This window comes from Berghia stephanieae, chromosome 5, assembly GCF_034508935.2.
Source record: "Berghia stephanieae isolate SIO BIC M18660-M18661 chromosome 5, UCSD_Bste_1.3, whole genome shotgun sequence".
Classification (NCBI taxonomy): domain Eukaryota; kingdom Metazoa; phylum Mollusca; class Gastropoda; order Nudibranchia; family Aeolidiidae; genus Berghia; species Berghia stephanieae.
This window is the reverse complement of record NC_088364.1, coordinates 78952337-78968851: the sequence shown is the minus strand read 5'-3', so window position 1 is coordinate 78968851 and position 16515 is coordinate 78952337. Positions and strand designations below refer to the sequence as shown.

At 37.3% G+C, this 16515-nt stretch overlaps 1 protein-coding gene across 3 annotated transcripts in view; it reads left to right on the top strand.

Annotated features, from left to right (window-relative positions):
• Positions 1–16515, top strand: part of LOC144973668 (uncharacterized) — a 121379-nt gene that overhangs the window by 103467 nt on the left and 1397 nt on the right. For all 3 annotated transcript variants that reach the window (XM_078916401.1, XM_078916403.1, XM_078916404.1), the window contains 6 exons: positions 30–223; positions 2096–2225; positions 3906–4093; positions 4974–5145; positions 10319–10553; positions 15957–16123. In XM_078916401.1, coding sequence (XP_078772527.1) covers positions 30–223; positions 2096–2225; positions 3906–4093; positions 4974–5145; positions 10319–10553; positions 15957–16123 — 1086 coding nt within the window. The remainder of the gene's footprint in view (positions 1–29; positions 224–2095; positions 2226–3905; positions 4094–4973; positions 5146–10318; positions 10554–15956; positions 16124–16515) is intronic.

Below are 16515 nucleotides of genomic sequence, written 5' to 3'. Positions count from 1 at the left end.
TATTTCTCTTTTTTCATATATATATCTAGGTAAATCTATTCTCCATGAACCTTCTGTTGGCAGAATTTGATACAACAAACAGCATCGTCACGTCTCATAGGTTTGAACCAGCCATGCTTCTGCCTTACACGTCTGGCACCATGATATTCCAGCTGATCTGTGAAATAGTCTTCCTAATTTATCTTCTCATTTTCACAATTGGTGAGCTGAAGAATCTTTACCAGTAAGTTGAAGTTTGTTGATTATTTATTTATTTATTTATTTTTTTGTAACTTGTTTTAAATTTGGTTTTGTTTAGTTTGTTTCTATTTTCTTTGCAAACTATGTCCCAATATAAACATTTCGCGCAGATCAGCCTGGGTACTCATTGTCTGGCGCTGACCTTTTTCGAGGTGACTGTCACTGCCATATCCCAAAACCAAATACCCCCTCCCCTTGGATAAAGAAAATTAAATACAGATCAAACCTATTTAGTTTAACTTCTATCCTTTGGACCTTCCAAGTTGTTATACGTACATATCAACATACCTGATATATCTGAAAACACTCAGTAATATTATCCGCCGACTGTGGTAGGTTGCGGAAGAATGATTATTTAACTTTATAGTTGAAAGATTGGTTAACTAACAATTTACAGACTGTTTGATTTGAATCTGACCTGACACGATAGTTAATGCATTCACCAGGAGAACCCTTTCAACCATGCTATAGTAGTTAAGTCTGAGTCGCAACCACACTTGTTGCTTGACATATTTTTTAAATATAAATTTATCTCACCTATAAAAAAAAAGATACACAAATTTCCATGCATTTACCATGCACTTCACATTCATTCTTCAAACCAATTTTCATTTCATGCTGTACAAGTTACAGTTATTTCTCTCTTGGATCACGTTTTTAGATTTCCTTTCAATTTTTTTCTAAGTTAATAAGCATGGTATGCACATTTCCACCTGTTCAGCATGCTCTGTGTACTTTAAATTCATTCCTCAAACAATTTTCATCTTGCACAGTACATGTCACCTGTGGGATACCCTTTTTTGTACAAGCACGATTACAATAAAGTTCTAAATATAAGTGCTAATTCAAACTTTCGTCAAGCATTTAAATGAATCAAACCAAACCAATCCATACTGTCACAGCTTCAATACTGAAGATAGACTCAACATGGTATGATGTTAGGAGTGGCTCTGTATCACGATAATTATGTCTTCCCAGTGGCGTGGCATGTTTACAGTATAAGGTGGTGCCAGAATTAGAAGAAAATTACTAAAAACATACTATATTTGTAAATACGAAAGAAAGAAAAATTTTTTTAAAAAGACTTACTCAAATAAGTAAGAGGTGGTATATACCATTTCTCAGTTTTATTGTTTTATAAATGCTGTAATCCATGTTTAAAAGATGGATGCAGTGCCAGGCATCAAATCAACCAATATAGCCACGCCCCTGTGTCCTCCTGTGACAGAAATGTTTTCTAATTGACAAGTAAATTTTTCATTTCTGTCAGAACTTCCCAAGTTGTCGGGGGAGGAAATTTCATAATCGTTTTGTACTCGGGGGGAAAGTCTTATCTTATCTTATCTTAATAGGAATTATCCTTTAAATGCCTTATACAATATTTTATAATTACAGAATCTCATATAGCTTGTATTGTATCATTTACAGACAGTTTTACACAACTTTGAATGTCAGGAAAAATGTATCAATCGAAAAATACTATCATAGAAAACTGGTAATTGAAAACTGGTCAAGATCGAATGAATCATAAATGTACAAAGTTCATAGTACAATGAAATATTAATGACAAAAATAAACATTAAAGCAACAACGATAATAAAGCATACACTAGTCTCTGATAAATTATGATTTTACATTGTTTCAGATGTCATGCATTTTACAGGTCAACATTTACAAACCAGTCTACAAAATCATGAAATTAATGGAAACATTTATATCCACATGACAATTTAAAGTTTAAAAGATAAATAAATAAATGGATAAATAACTACAGAAACAAACAAACAAATAAATGAATAGATAAATAAATAAATAAATAAGTCACCAAACTATTTTGTCATATGTTTTATTTCAGGCAAAAACTGAGATATTTCACTCATTTCTGGAATTGGCTTGAGCTATGGATCATCGGTCTGTCCACTGGAGCTGTGGTCATCTATTTCTATCGGCTATATGAGACTAACAGACTTACTGCGGAGTTTAAGGTAAAATCCTGTCGTAATTTCATAACCTAAAGGAACTGGGTTCGCGCCCTACCCATAGGGCCGTGTGGCCTTGGCAAGTCATCTCGCACTTGCCCACAGAGGTGCTGTTCTTCTCCAGCGTGATGTACATCAAATTTACATAATTTTCCTCATATAGATAATTAAGATTACATCCCGAATTTCCAATGCGCATACCCTGTATTTCTTCGTGTGTTTTTTTTTTCTTCACTAATTGCTGCGAAGCACCAGCACTACTACTACTAGTAATAGTAGTAGTAGTAGTAGTAGTAGTAGTAGTAGTAGTAGTAATAGTAGTGGTAGTTGTAGTAGTAGTAGTAGTAGTAGTAGTAGTAATAGTAGTAGTAGTTGTAGTAGTAGTAGTAGTAGTAGTAGTAGTAGTAGTAGTAGTAGTAGTAGTAGTAGTAGTAGGGGTAGTAGCAGTAGTAATAGTAGTAGTAGTAGTAGTAGTAGTAGAAGTAGTAAAAGTAGTAGTGGTAGTAGTAGTAGTAGAGCACTGCAAAAGAAACATTAGCAATGGGCTTTTATTAAACAGCTCAAAGAAAATATGGGGGGAATGAGGGTATCAAGAATTAGAATTTCAAACAAAGAAACGGAACAAATAATCAATTCTTTTTTCTTTCCTCCTTTCAGAAATCCAAAGGTCTTGAATAATCAATTCTATTTTCTTTCCTCCTTTCAGAAATCCAAAGGTCTTGAATAATCAATTCTTTTTTCTTTCCTCCTTTCAGAAATCCAAAGGTCTTGAATAATCAATTGTATTTTCTTTCCTCCTTTCAGAAATCCAAAGGTCTTGAATAATCAATTCTTTTTTCTTTCCTCCTTTCAGAAATCCAAAGGTCTTGAATAATCAATTCTATTTTCTTTCCTCCTTTCAGAAATCCAAATGTCTTGAATAATCAATTCTTTTTTCTTTCCTCCTTTCAGAAATCCAAAGGTCTTGAATAATCAATTGTATTTTCTTTCCTCCTTTCAGAAATCCAAAGGTCTTGAATAATCAATTCTTTTTTCTTTCCTCCTTTCAGAAATCCAAAGGTCTTGAATAATCAATTCTATTTTCTTTCCTCCTTTCAGAAATCCAAAGGTCTTGAATAATCAATTCTTTTTTCTTTCCTCCTTTCAGAAATCCAAAGGTCTTGAATAATCAATTCTTTTTTCTTTCCTCCTTTCAGAAATCCAAAGGTCTTGAATAATCAATTCTATTTTCTTTCCTCCTTTCAGAAATCCAAAGGTCTTGAATAATCAATTCTTTTTTCTTTCCTCCTTTCAGAAATCCAAAGGTCTTGAATAATCAATTCTTTTTTCTTTCCTCCTTTCAGAATTCCAAAGGTCTTGAATAATCAATTCTTTTTTCTTTCCTCCTTTCAGAAATCCAAAGGTCTTGAATAATCAATTCTTTTTTCTTTCCTCCTTTCAGAAATCCAAAGGTCTTGAATAATCAATTCTTTTTTCTTTCCTCCTTTCAGAAATCCAAAGGTCTTGAATAATCAATTCTTTTTTCTTTCCTCCTTTCAGAAATCCAAAGGTCTTGAATAATCAATTCTTTTTTCTTTCCTCCTTTCAGAAATCCAAAGGTCTTGAATAATCAATTCTTTTTTCTTTCCTCCTTTCAGAAATCCAAAGGTCTTGAATAATCAATTCTTTTTTCTTTCCTCCTTTCAGAAATCCAAAGGTCTCGACTACATCAAGTTCCAGTATGTCAGTTATTGGAATGAGATTATTGCTTACCTCTTAGGGTTCATTGTGTTCTTGGGAACCCTCAAGTTCTTGAAACTACTTCGATTCAACCAACGTGTCTCAATGTTGAGCAACACTATGAAATGTAGCAGTAGAAGTCTACTGCATTTTAGGTAAAAGCAGTTTATTTATTCAACTCCTGCTAAGCACCTGTTGAATTATCTGAAGTAGTAGTAAAAGCAGCAGCAACAGCAGTAGTAGTAATAGTAGTAGTAGTTGTTGTAGTAGTAGTAATAGTAGTTGCAGTAGTAACGATTTTGGTACCAAAATGAATAAAAGTACACTATGGAGTGAACGTGAAATGAATGAGACCAAATTTTCAAAGTTGTTTGTTGATTGTGTCTTAACTGGATCTTATCGATTTCCAACTTATTTTACACAACATAGAATCTATTTTTTAAAAGCCCGATCTTGCGCTATGTAACCAGAAGAAGAAGAAGAAGAAGAAGAAGAAGAAGAAGAAGAAGAAGAAGAAGAAGAAGAAGAAGAAGAAGAAGAAGAAGAAGAAGAAGAAGAAGAAGAAGAAGAAGAAGAAGAAGAAGAAGAAGAAGAAGAAGAAGAAGAAGAAGAAGAAGAAGAGAAGAAGAAGAAGAAGAAGAAAGAAGAAGAAGAAGAAGAAGAAGAAGAAGAAGAAGAAGAAGAAGAGAAAGAAGAAGAAAGAAGAAGAAGAAGAAGAAGAAGAAGAAGAAGAAGAAGAAGAAGAAGAAGAAGAAGAAGAAGAAGAAGAAAGAAGAAAGAAGAAGAAGAAGAAGAAGAGAAGAAGAAGAAGAAGAAGAAGAAGAAGAAGAAGAAGAAGAAGAAGAAGAAGAAGAAGAAGAAGAAGAAGAAGAAGAAGAAGAAGAAGAAGAAGAAGAAGAAGAAGAAGAAGAAGAAGAAGAAGAAGAAGAAGAAGAAACTCTTTATTTTCATTTTTACTTTTTAAAAGTGTTCTGAATAATACAAAGCCCCTAATCCGTTAATTATTTCTTTGGGTAAATGTTTTACACCACACAGCGTGATTGCTCTCATCGTCTTCTTGGCATTCGTCCAAATGTTCTTCTTGGCCTACATGACTGTTGACGAGAGCTACTCCAGCTTTATCGAGTCAGTTGTGGCCTCTATACTAATGATGATGGGGAAATTCAACATCTACACAATGATCATGGCCGAACCCATCTTGACGCAGGTAAAAAGATCAATGTGAAAATCTAAATTAATGAAATATAAACATATGTTATTGGGAGCTCTGAGAGTTTATAGGCAGATAAATATAAATGTATCATTGCATCACTCACTTTTTGCTTGCCATTTCTTGCCTATGCAAGAATTTAGACTTCCCAAAGCAAGATTTAGACTTCCCCAAAGCAAGAATTTTTCATTCCTCAATATTGTTCCTACAGATGCTAGCATAATATTCTTTACAAGAGTTTCTGCCAAGTATAGAACTTGGAAATCATTGTCACTGATAATGTCTCGACCATTTTCATTAAAATCAGCTATCAAGTCACAAACTACATTGGTAGCAACAATGATGTTAGGTTGACTTTGTTATGTGCTTGTAGTAAATTTGACATCTCAGTTGACTGTTTGTTGGTCGATACTTCACAAGCCTAGTAAATGTTCATGCCATATTTGATAGCCTTTAACGGAATATACTGAATGGAAATGCAACAAGATCAGAAAGGGACTATCTATTCATCCACTGTTACGTTTTCACTGGGCATCGTCTCTTGTTTGGCAAACATCTTGTAGAATTTAGAGAGCACAGATTCTGTGGCATTTTTAAAGTCACACCAGCAACAAGTGAATTTCCATCAAGACTGAACTTTCTAGTGAAAAACAGCCCAACTTAGAGGTCACTTTTGTGACGATGATTGATGGAATGAATTAGGCCTTGTATAAAAGGTAAACGGGTGTATTCAACTCGGTCATCAAGAATCAAATAACAAACAGTTTCCTGATATAAAAAGTTTATATCGAGGGGTGCCTGCGCAAAGGCCGTAACGTCAAAAAATTCAATTTTTCGTTTTTTACATAAATCAACTTGGGTTGGAGTAAGGTTTATTTCTACAAAAAAATATATGCAAAAATATTAATTAATTAATTTTTATTAATTAAAACACAAACACCGTAACGTTTTTAGACAGATAATGTGACTGCCCAAAAGCCGTAGCGTGTAATACAGACTTAAGACGCTCTAAACAGTGCCTATCAGCCACTGCCCAAAAGCCTTAACAGTAACTACCGTTTTACCGCCTGCCGAAAAGGTGGAAATGCAAAGGTAAAGTTGACTGCCCAAAAACCGTATCTAGCAATAAGGCGTTTGGGCAGGCATAGAATTATGCCACCGTGGTTACAATGGCGAGCTCAATGGCCTTGACTGAATTTACGGTCTTAGAGCAGTGAAAAATATGGGGTTGGAAATGAGAGTTAGATCAACTGAAGGCCGTAATGTGACATTGTATGAGATTCTACAATGACTTTGATGCAATATTGTGTTACAATCATGTAAAATTCGACTTTTAACGTTCAAGATTGATGGTGAAAGACACTTAATCCAAGTCTTGAAATTCCCTACCTGTCAGTATCAATTACAGTATAAGACATCACAACTTAAGGGATGGGTCAAACTCTGGATTATGAGACGGTTTTTTTTTTCTGCGTTTTGATGATTAAGGAAAGCAATCCTGATCTTTTTTTTTGAAACGTAATTTTCACCTCGTATGCATAGATCTCATCGTAGGGAAAGAGAGAGAGAGAGAGAGAGAGAGAGAGAGAGAGAGAGAGAGAGAGAGAGAGAGAGAGAGAGAGAGGGAGAGAGAGAGGGAGAGAGAGAGAGAGAGAGGGAGAGAGATGCAGACAAACAAACAGACAGGCACACACAGAGAGAAAGAGAAAGTTTTGTGTGTGTGTGATAGAGAAAGAGAGACTGGCAGTTAGAGAGAGGGAGAGAGAGAGAGAGAGAGAGAGAGAGAGAGATTTGGTTAGAGAGGGGAGAGAGAGTTAGTGAGAGAGGAGCAAGAGCGAGAGAGAGAGAGAGAGAGAGATTCAGACAAACAAACAGACGGGCACAGAGAGAGAAAGAGAAAGTTTTTGTGTGTGTGATAGAGAAAGAGAGACTGGCAGTTAGAGAGAGAGAGAGAGAGAGAGAGAGAGAGGGAGAGAGAAAGAAAGAGAGAAAGAATGAAAGAGGGGGCAGAGAGAAAGAGAGGGAGAGTTAGAGAGGAGAAAAAGAGAGAGAAGAGAAAGAGTGAGGGAGATTTAGTGAGAGAGGAGAACGCGAGAGTGAGAGATAGAGAGTTAGTGAGAGAGAAGAGAGAGAGAGAGAGTTGGTTGAGAGAGGAGGACGGGAGAGAGAGAGATTTGGTTAGAGAGGGGAGAGAGAGTTAGTGAGAGAGGAGCAAGAGAGAGAGAGAGAGAGAGAGAGATTTGGTTAGAGAGGGGAGAGAGAGTTAGTGAGAGAGGAGCAAGAGAGAGAGAGAGAGAGAGGGAGGAGTAGTGGTAGCGCACGGCTGCAACTCCAAATTCATTTCATCAACCCAGCTTGGGAAGTCTTCCTCTGCCCTAAGAACTTTTTCACAGCCACCTACAGTTCTCGTTACTGGACAGCGGAGGACGCTGTGATTGTTGGTCTCTGGAGCTGCCCGACACTTTCACAGGCATCACTGTTCCCACGATTACATCTGCACATATTTGATGCAGTTTTGCCATGTCCTGTTAAGGCGATTTGAGGAAACCCAGTATTTCCTGGCATTTTGGAATGCAGGCATTCTTTTGGTGGGATCTTTTATGATGTTTCCTCCTTTTGGTGTTTCCCTGTTCCACATTAGCTCCAGTTCTCTTTCACTCTGAAGTCTACCATTTTTTTAGGTGGAAAGGTCTTCTCGATTTGAGCCTTGTTGTTGAAGGTGCTCCCTTTATGATTAATTTTATAGGAGTGTTATCCGTGGCTTCATCAATTCTTGCATGTATCCTTTGATTAGCGTCTTGTCTAAGACTTGGCGATGCATGCCTCTCAGTGTTGGGAGCCACTGAGTTGGAGTTGACTTGAGACATCCTGTTATTATTCTCATTGATTCTCCTTCATCGGATGTCAATGCGGCTTACATGTGGGCTCCTCATCCAAAAAGCATTCTCACACATAGTATCACAGTGCCAAAACAGACATTCTCCCCAGGCGGTACTTGTGAGTTTTCTCAGCAGGCTGTTTCTTCTTGCGATTCTCTTTGCAGTTCCCTCAATGTTTTCGGTAATTAGCTGTCTGTCAAATGTGAGGTATTTAGGATTGGGGTTTGAAGGTAGTATTGAGTTACCACCTATGATTTTCAATTCCTTTGTTGCTTCTCGATTATTCAAGTGGAAAATTGTGGATACTGATTTGGTGATGTTCATTTTTATTTACCACCTATCCAAGTATTGTTTCAGGCGGGAGGTGTCTTTGAGTTAAACTTCTTCAATCTCTTTCCAGTTTTTCGATCGATAGGCTAAGGCCCAGTCGTCAAGGCATCCAAGTTTGAGTGCTTGGAAGTTTGGCATTTCAGAGATATAAATATTGAAGAAAGTTGGTGTTAAAACTGAACCTTGTGGTGCCCTGTTTTTAATTTTTGGTATTTTGATTTTGTTTCCTCCCAATATGACATGAAATTGTCTTGTCCAGTCATGGTAGACAGCAGTTTAAGCGTCTGTCAACAGGGAATCATTTTTGAAAGCTTTAACATCGTCCGCCTATCCAAACAGATTCGTGAGCTACAGTTAAGTCTATTAGGACTGCACCAGTTTTCTGGGGTTTTTTCTCTCTCAAAGCCTGCTTCAATGTATGAGGTCAGTGCAAGGACCTGTTCACGTCTGGTTCTTTGTAGTCTAAAGCCCGCTTGTTATGGCAGTATGCAGGGATTTACAAATGGGTTGATTCACTCTAGTACAATTCTTTCCAAGAGCTTGTACAAGCAACAAAGTAAAGGTATTGGTCAGTAGCTGGATGGTTCAGTCATTGGTTTGTCTGGATTTAATATGGCTATTACTTTGGCATGTTTCCAAATTTGTGGGTATGTGTCTTTGTCCATGATGTCTGTCATAGTATTTGCCAGCCAGTTTATTGTTTCTGGTCCAAAGTTAGTAATCATGTCGGGGTATAACTCATCAATGCCAACAGTTTTGCCATTTTTCAGAGAGAGAAAGAGAGAGAGAGAGAGAGAGAGAGAGAGACGAGAGAGAGAGAGGGGGGGGGGGGAGACGAGAAAGAGAGGGAGAGAGTGGGGGAGGAGACAGAGAGAGGGAGTTAGTGAGAGAGGAGAAAGAGAGAGATTTTGTGATAAGGAGAGAGAGAGAGAGAGAGAGAGAGAGAGAGTTTGTGAGAGAGAAGAAAGAAAGAAAAAGAGAGAGAGAGAGTCAGTGAGAGAGAAGAAAGAGGGAGAGAGAGAGAGTTAATGAGAGGAGAGAAAGAGAGAGTCAGTGAGAGGAGAGAGAGAGAGAGAGAGGAGAAAGAGAGAAAGAGAGATTGTTTGTGGAAGAGGAGAAAGAGAGAGAGAGAGAAAGAGAGAGAGAGAGAGAGAGAGATGTGGAGTTGTTGATTCCCTCTTTGGACGAATTACGATTATTTGCATCAGAATGAATGTTTACTATAATTTTTAAAGTCAAAAATGTGTTTAGAGCTCTGTTATTTTCTTTATTTTCTCAGTGTTACGGTGTCATTTCGTAGTCTTTAAACAAAGTACATCAGTCATTCACTCCTGCCCAAACACCGTATCGCAAGTTACTGTGTTATGGCAGGCTAGAATTACGCTTAGTTGTGGTTTTTATTGCACCGTATCACTAGTTACAGCTTTTGAGCAGAATGTGTTCAGGGTAATTTCTCTTGACAGCTCTGTCTTATTCCCGGTTACGGCTTTTGTGCTGCCAAACCTCCACCTGAGAACGGGATAGGCGGCATGCACTATGCAAGTAACATGATATACGGTAAAGGGGCAGAGCGATACAGTGACATTTTTCAAAAAATGTCCCTGCACAAAAGCCGTAATGAAAATAGCTACGTAAAATGCGTCATTTTATTAAAAATGGCAATCTAAAAGTGACCGGGGTCCTGACAGTCAAGCAGAGTATATAATCACGGTTGTATTGGTATAAAAATCATCACGATAGTCTTTGGTTAACTATTTAAATTCCATCCGCAAAGGTTTGATTTGCTCTCCTGAAAAATCAACGAAATCATCGTTACAGCTTTTGCGCAGGCACCCCTCGATATTTGTGTGCTAGCAACCTTGTAATCAGGGATCACTGATAAAATATATTGTTTGGAAAAGGGCTAAACAAATCATTATTCATCCATACTCATGATACTGGTCTTTTTTTCTCCCTGCCAGATGTTCGTACTGTGTTTTGTTGTGACAATGACTTTCATTATCGTCAACATGTTCATATCCATCCTCAATGACGCCTTCAGCGAAGTGCGGGGCAATCTAAAAAATCAGTCAAACGAGTATGAAATTATTGAGTTTATCTTGGAGAGATTTCGGAACTGGTTGGGCTATGGAGTCAACAATGGACCAAAACAGACATCAGGCCCACCAAATGGTAGAGATGACTTTACTGAAAATGGTGAGTGGTGAACTCCAATTGTGCGGCTATGTGATCTAGTGGTATGGCATTCGCTTTCGGATCGGAAGGTCCTGGGTTCAAGTCTCGCTCAGCGCATGTTTGAGTCCTTGGAGAAGGCTCTTTACTCACATTCTCTCACCGTACTCAGGTGTAAAATGAGTACCTGGCCGTTAACAGCGTTGTCTCTGTCCGAAAAATTGTAATATCGCCTAACAGACGTCATGTCCCGTCCAACATGTTAAATTCTGCTGTTGGCCAGGGACCCCTTGTAAAGCTCTTTGAATACGTTTATTGGATATTGCACTTTATAAAACTTTTTTTTTTTAATTTAAAAAATTGAGCTTTTATTAAAAGTTCAATTTTTTAAATTTTGGTTAAAGCTCAATGAAATGAATGGCTCATCTTGTTTGTTTTGGTCTTAAGACATTGCTCCTAGTTTTTTGCAACATGGCAGTCTACTCCTGGAAGAAGATATTTGCATTTTGTATGAATTTCGTGTGGCAGATGGAGTAAGGATTTTGGAGACCCTGTTTTGTATAAGAGTGATTTCTGATACCGAATTTATAATTAAGTACCCGGGCATGATATGGTAATGGCAAGACTAATGATACATTATTGTGCTGTAAATCCTTTCCAGATTTTTTAACCAACACTACATCAACTGTAAATGTTTATATATTGATGACTTTTATTTTCATTTATACATCGTTTTGAAATTGAAGCATTGCTTTTGCTAGCTTCTTCATAACAGAAAACCCTTATTATCTGTTCATATATTTTGCACATCTTCAACACGTTGTCCTGAGGCTCTATTTCTTTATATTAAAAAATCGTTTACATTTCAGAATTACTTCTACTTGATTCTTGTTTTTCAAGTTCCAGCATGATTTGGGTCCTTTTGGTTTCTTCTTCTGCTAAAGCTATCTGTCTTTTTAGTTCCCTTTCTTGGACTCTTTCTTCTCTGCATATTCTTTCTTCATGTTCTTTTTCTTCTCTACCACAGTGTCCAAATTGCGATACTTTAATACCGCGGCCTCCCCACAGCCCTACCGCGGTTAAGCGATGCCAGATGTGCCAGGTGATGACTCACCCAGTTTCGGCGAGAAAACGAACGGCGCGCTTGCTAGACATGCATGTTATAGTAATTGTATGCAATCAACAGTTGGGCATTCCCGTTAAATCAAAACATGCCATTGAAAGCATGTAGGGTGGAAACTGTTAGTAATGATGTATGGTTGTGACATGACAAGTTTCATTAGTCTATGAATGATGGAATGATAGTTAGAACGAAATAAATGTAGGTCATTTTTTAAACTGATTATCATTAACACTTTTCAATTAAAGTGTCGATTACAAGACAATGAATCCGTGGACATCTGATTTTTTTGTTTTATATTACTCTTAAAACTATTACAATTATAACTCACCCTCAATTTCTCTTGCGAAGTTCATAGTTAATCCAAAAAATGCTCTTGAAGTAGTTATCTATATCCCATTACTGAATTTTTTGAAAGTCTGCATAGAGGTTTACTGAAGCTAGCTTCACAATAATCTTGGAATTGTCAATCTTATAAAATCTTACTTTGTACAAATAATTTTCAATAATCCAAATATGAAATTTTAATCATAATAGTTAACTTTATCAAAATGTGCACATCAGTTTGTTTGTTTTATTTTAAAAGATAATTGAGAATTTCCCTTATTACTTTTTTTTCGTTTTCTTTGGTGACTTTCCTTGGTTGCGTAGTCGTGGTGATGTATGGAGAATATTTGCTTCCATGATGAGCTTGATTTTTTTAGTGTCACTTTTAACACCACACATTCTTTTGTCCAATTTTCCTATGATTTGGTGACTGGCTTCAGTGCCTTGCTCTCCATGGAGCCCAAGACCAAACCCAAATCTGGCCATGAATGGAACGCAATGGTGCTCCAGTATGTGTTGTTTTGGAATGATCATATTTGTGAAGTGTGTTCTAAAAAAGTGGAGATAATTATCGATGTTTTCTTGTGTCTTGTGTAACTGGGTTCTGTCTATAGGCTTGGAATGCGAAATGCTATCATGGACAATTTGGTATAGGGTGTTCAGTTGTGTGAATTTAGCTTTGATTTCCCCAGCCAAGTCAATTGTTAATAAATTGCATGTGTGTTTGCATGTTTCTTCCACAACAGCTTCTAATAAGGCCCCTCTGACTTCCGCAGTCAAATACTTGTGACAGTGGTTGCCGACAAAGGCCCGACTATGATAGGCTTGGGGTGTTATCTTGTGTCTGGCGAAAATCGCATCCAGACTCGAGCAGATTGGGCCAGATCTTGAACTGAGGGTTTCAAATCCTAATGCATTATAACTTCTTTTCAATTTTTTGTACGATAGTTCGAATCTATGTCTGTCCCTTTCTGTACGACTAAGGATCAAGCATGTTTTTGTGTCTTTCAGTTGTTTTTTCAAATCCCTTCTATGAAGCCAATTCTTTCCAAATATTTTCAAACTTTTCCCTCTTTGCGATAGATTCCTGTTATCATCCATGATAATTCTCATGTCTAACTTGTCTACTGCCTGTTCTAAAAGTCTATGGTGCTTGATGACTATCCCTAACATTATGTGAAGGTATGGAGGTACTGCGTGTGTAAGTTCAATGTTTATCAATGGCCATCTCAAGCAATTGTTGAACTTGGGTGCGTGTTTTTTATCTCCATTATGCTTCTCCATCAAGCATGAGGCGTTTTCCTTTATCCCTTCTAGTGTTCTTTGTGGAAATGGGGTTTCTGCTCTTGAACTAAAATATCGTTTTGGCTGTGTACACCACAGACATGGAAAGGTGCCTTGGGGACCTGACAGACCGTACACTTTGGTCAGAAACTCATAATCACCATTGATGAAAATAACATTAGTTTTACCTCTCCATCTTAGATTGTTCTGAATGTCATTGATCTGGGGCTCTATCTTCTCCATCATTAGTTCTATATTTCCGTAACTGTCCTTGACATATGCCAGTCCTATCACTACGGTATTTGTTGTTGTGTTTGGTTTGCCTACATTCAAAAGCTGCATGGTCAATTTGAATGAGTCCTTTCCGTGGTCCCCACCAAACTTAACCCACACTTCATCATCTGGGATGGTGTCACTGTGTGATGAAATGAGATCTTTACTATTGTATGAATCTAAAAGACCCTCTAACAAAGTACTGATATCATTGACGAAGGCAAATGGTTTTTCGTTTGTCAAGTCTTCGTCTCCAATAAAATTCATGCTTTCCACGGTCACCATATTCCCCGTTATTTCTTTTGATGCACTTCGACTGGCTCCTTCATTTTCCATCTTTATTCTCCTTCCTTTCAGAAACTTTCGTTGTTTCCTGACTTGTCTCCAGGATAATCCCATGCATTCCTTCATTGCCAAAGTGTCATCATGGGGAATGAATGCTTTGTCCTTGATGCCAGCACGCTCAGCGATAATCCGCCTCTTTTTGATGGGTAATTTCTTTAATTCAGATGCCGTCTGTACATTTATAGACTCATCATTCTCACCGGCAACGACATTTCTGATCCTTTCCAAAAGTTTGACACGTTTTCTTTTGGTCGGTGTCTTTGCCTTCTCACTTTCTTTTCGAGGCACACTCACTCGCACTACGGAAAAGCTCCCCCCTCTTTGTTTGAACGTGGCAACAGGATTCGTTTTAAACATTGCTTTTAATACTTTCAAAGCTATTTTCTTTTCAGCTTCAGTGATATTGTCCTCTTCATGCTTACGTTTTCTCGGCAATGTATTGATTTCATCGGACTTTTGAGGTGTCATAGCGGTTGCAGCATCACTTGTCTTTTTCGATGGAGTAGAAGATTCGAAAGGCCTCCAAATAGTGGCTTGTTCGTTCAAGTATCGACTGCATGTAGGCTGACACTCAAATTCTAATATTTCCTCATATTGTGATGGCTCACGGTGATTTTCCTCTAATGTAGATTCCTCATGGCTTGACTGGGTCATTTCCATAGGGTCATTGGATACTATCGTATCGTCTGACTTTTTAAAGCGTCCATCCAGTGATAAAGTGTGACTACAGACCACACAGTCATCGATAATTATGTCTGGATTAAAGGGGCACCATAGTGTTCCATTATGTTTCGCAATGTCAATAGCTCATTGGCGCAATGACTCAGAGCAGCGTTTTTAACTGATCTGACTAAATCAATACATTTTCTACAAATATTTTTAGGATGTCTATCTTCACAGTCACCAGTCACATCTACACCATAAACAAGATAAATATTTTCTCTATGTCCCACACACAAAAAATTTTTTCGTCCCAACTTTTTTTCTTTTGTTGATAAGGAGAATCGTGCACAAATCCTACACAGTCTATCTAGGTGGTTTAAATGAACATCCCGTGAATGCTCCATTATAAGTAGTTTTTTTATGTCTCTTATTTATGTAACCTGATATTTTGGAAGGAATAAACGAATAATAAAACACTTCCAGTAAAACGCTTAACACATTGTAGATAAAAATGGCAATAAATAGATTTTTTTTCTTAACCGCAGGCCCCCCTACCCACCTCCCCCGAGAACACATTGAGATAATACATTTGAGCACAAATGTGAATATTTGACATTTATCCCTAACTCGCTCATATCGCGAACTTATTCTAAAACTTATATTAAAGACAAAGACTTCAAAATAGGGAATCACGAAAAAAAATAAAACTTCATGGATCCAAACCAGAGTTATTAATTAAATTAATCACATCACTCACATCAAATTTGATAACATTCCAAGAGCGATAAGCAGTCGTATTTTAACTAATATTATTTTCCAACTTGAAAACCAAGAAACAATAAAAATTACACAGAAACAAATCTGAACGTGGTGATAACATGAATAATGAAAATAAAATGAATCGTTGTGAAGGTTTGGTGGGGGGAAGGGGGCAAAAAGGGGTTTTCAAAGCAAATAATTGCATCACAGTGATGCACCACACGCGCATGCCACGCCAACGTCCGGCTTGCATACCTATCGTGTCACGGTCAATTACGTTTTTCCCGAGAGCAAGGGTATCGGGTATCAGGTGGTCAGCCTGATGTGAGGCGATTGAAGTAGCGCTCAGAGTCGAAAATATGACGCTGTGCTACGTATTCTTTCGTTTTCTTCTCTACGAATTCTTTCTTCATGTTCTTTTTCTTCTTTTATTTACTCTTCGCACCATGAAAATATTCTTTCCTAGGTTATTTCTATTTTATGCTTTCATGTTGCAATAAATTAGTTACAATATTTTATATATATTATATTGACAGGATACAGTTACTGACTGTTTTATTTATTTACACTTACTGGAATGAACTGTTCTATTTTTATTTCAAAACGTGAGACTGTATATAAAATAAATCTATTTTCTTAATCATCTGTTTCACTAGATCGAGATGATGACAACTTTGAAGACAACGCAGACAGTCTTTTTGGCTCTGAAATGCAGATGTTTCCTGACCGAATTAAACGTCTTCTTCACAGCTTGTCTGTGGCTACAATCTTGAACAATCCGCCTGGTTTTAACAAAATGAACACGGTCAAGTCGGCAGAATGGGTAAGTTCAAGATTACTTACTGTCAACCAATGAAAGCAGTGTAATACAGAAAAAACATGGTGTTTGTGAGGTGAAGGTTTCTGGGTTGTTTTCTTTTTCAATGTACCATGACAGTTGCAACTTATTTTTACTGTATTAACAATAGTGTCTAGGATACATTTCTAGACTTACTTATCCGAAACAGCGACCACCTGAGCTCTCGCTCTTCGGTCTTGTACCATGACGTGGAAGTTAGACATCTTTTGTAGTTGTTCCACGTGACTATAGTGTGTTACTGATGCTTGGATTTGGTGGGAGGAATGTGCATCTCAGGTCTTCAAGAGGTTGACATAACAGAAAGAAAAATATGTACAAGAAGAAAATCAACCTTCAATTGTAGTTTGATCGCCAGC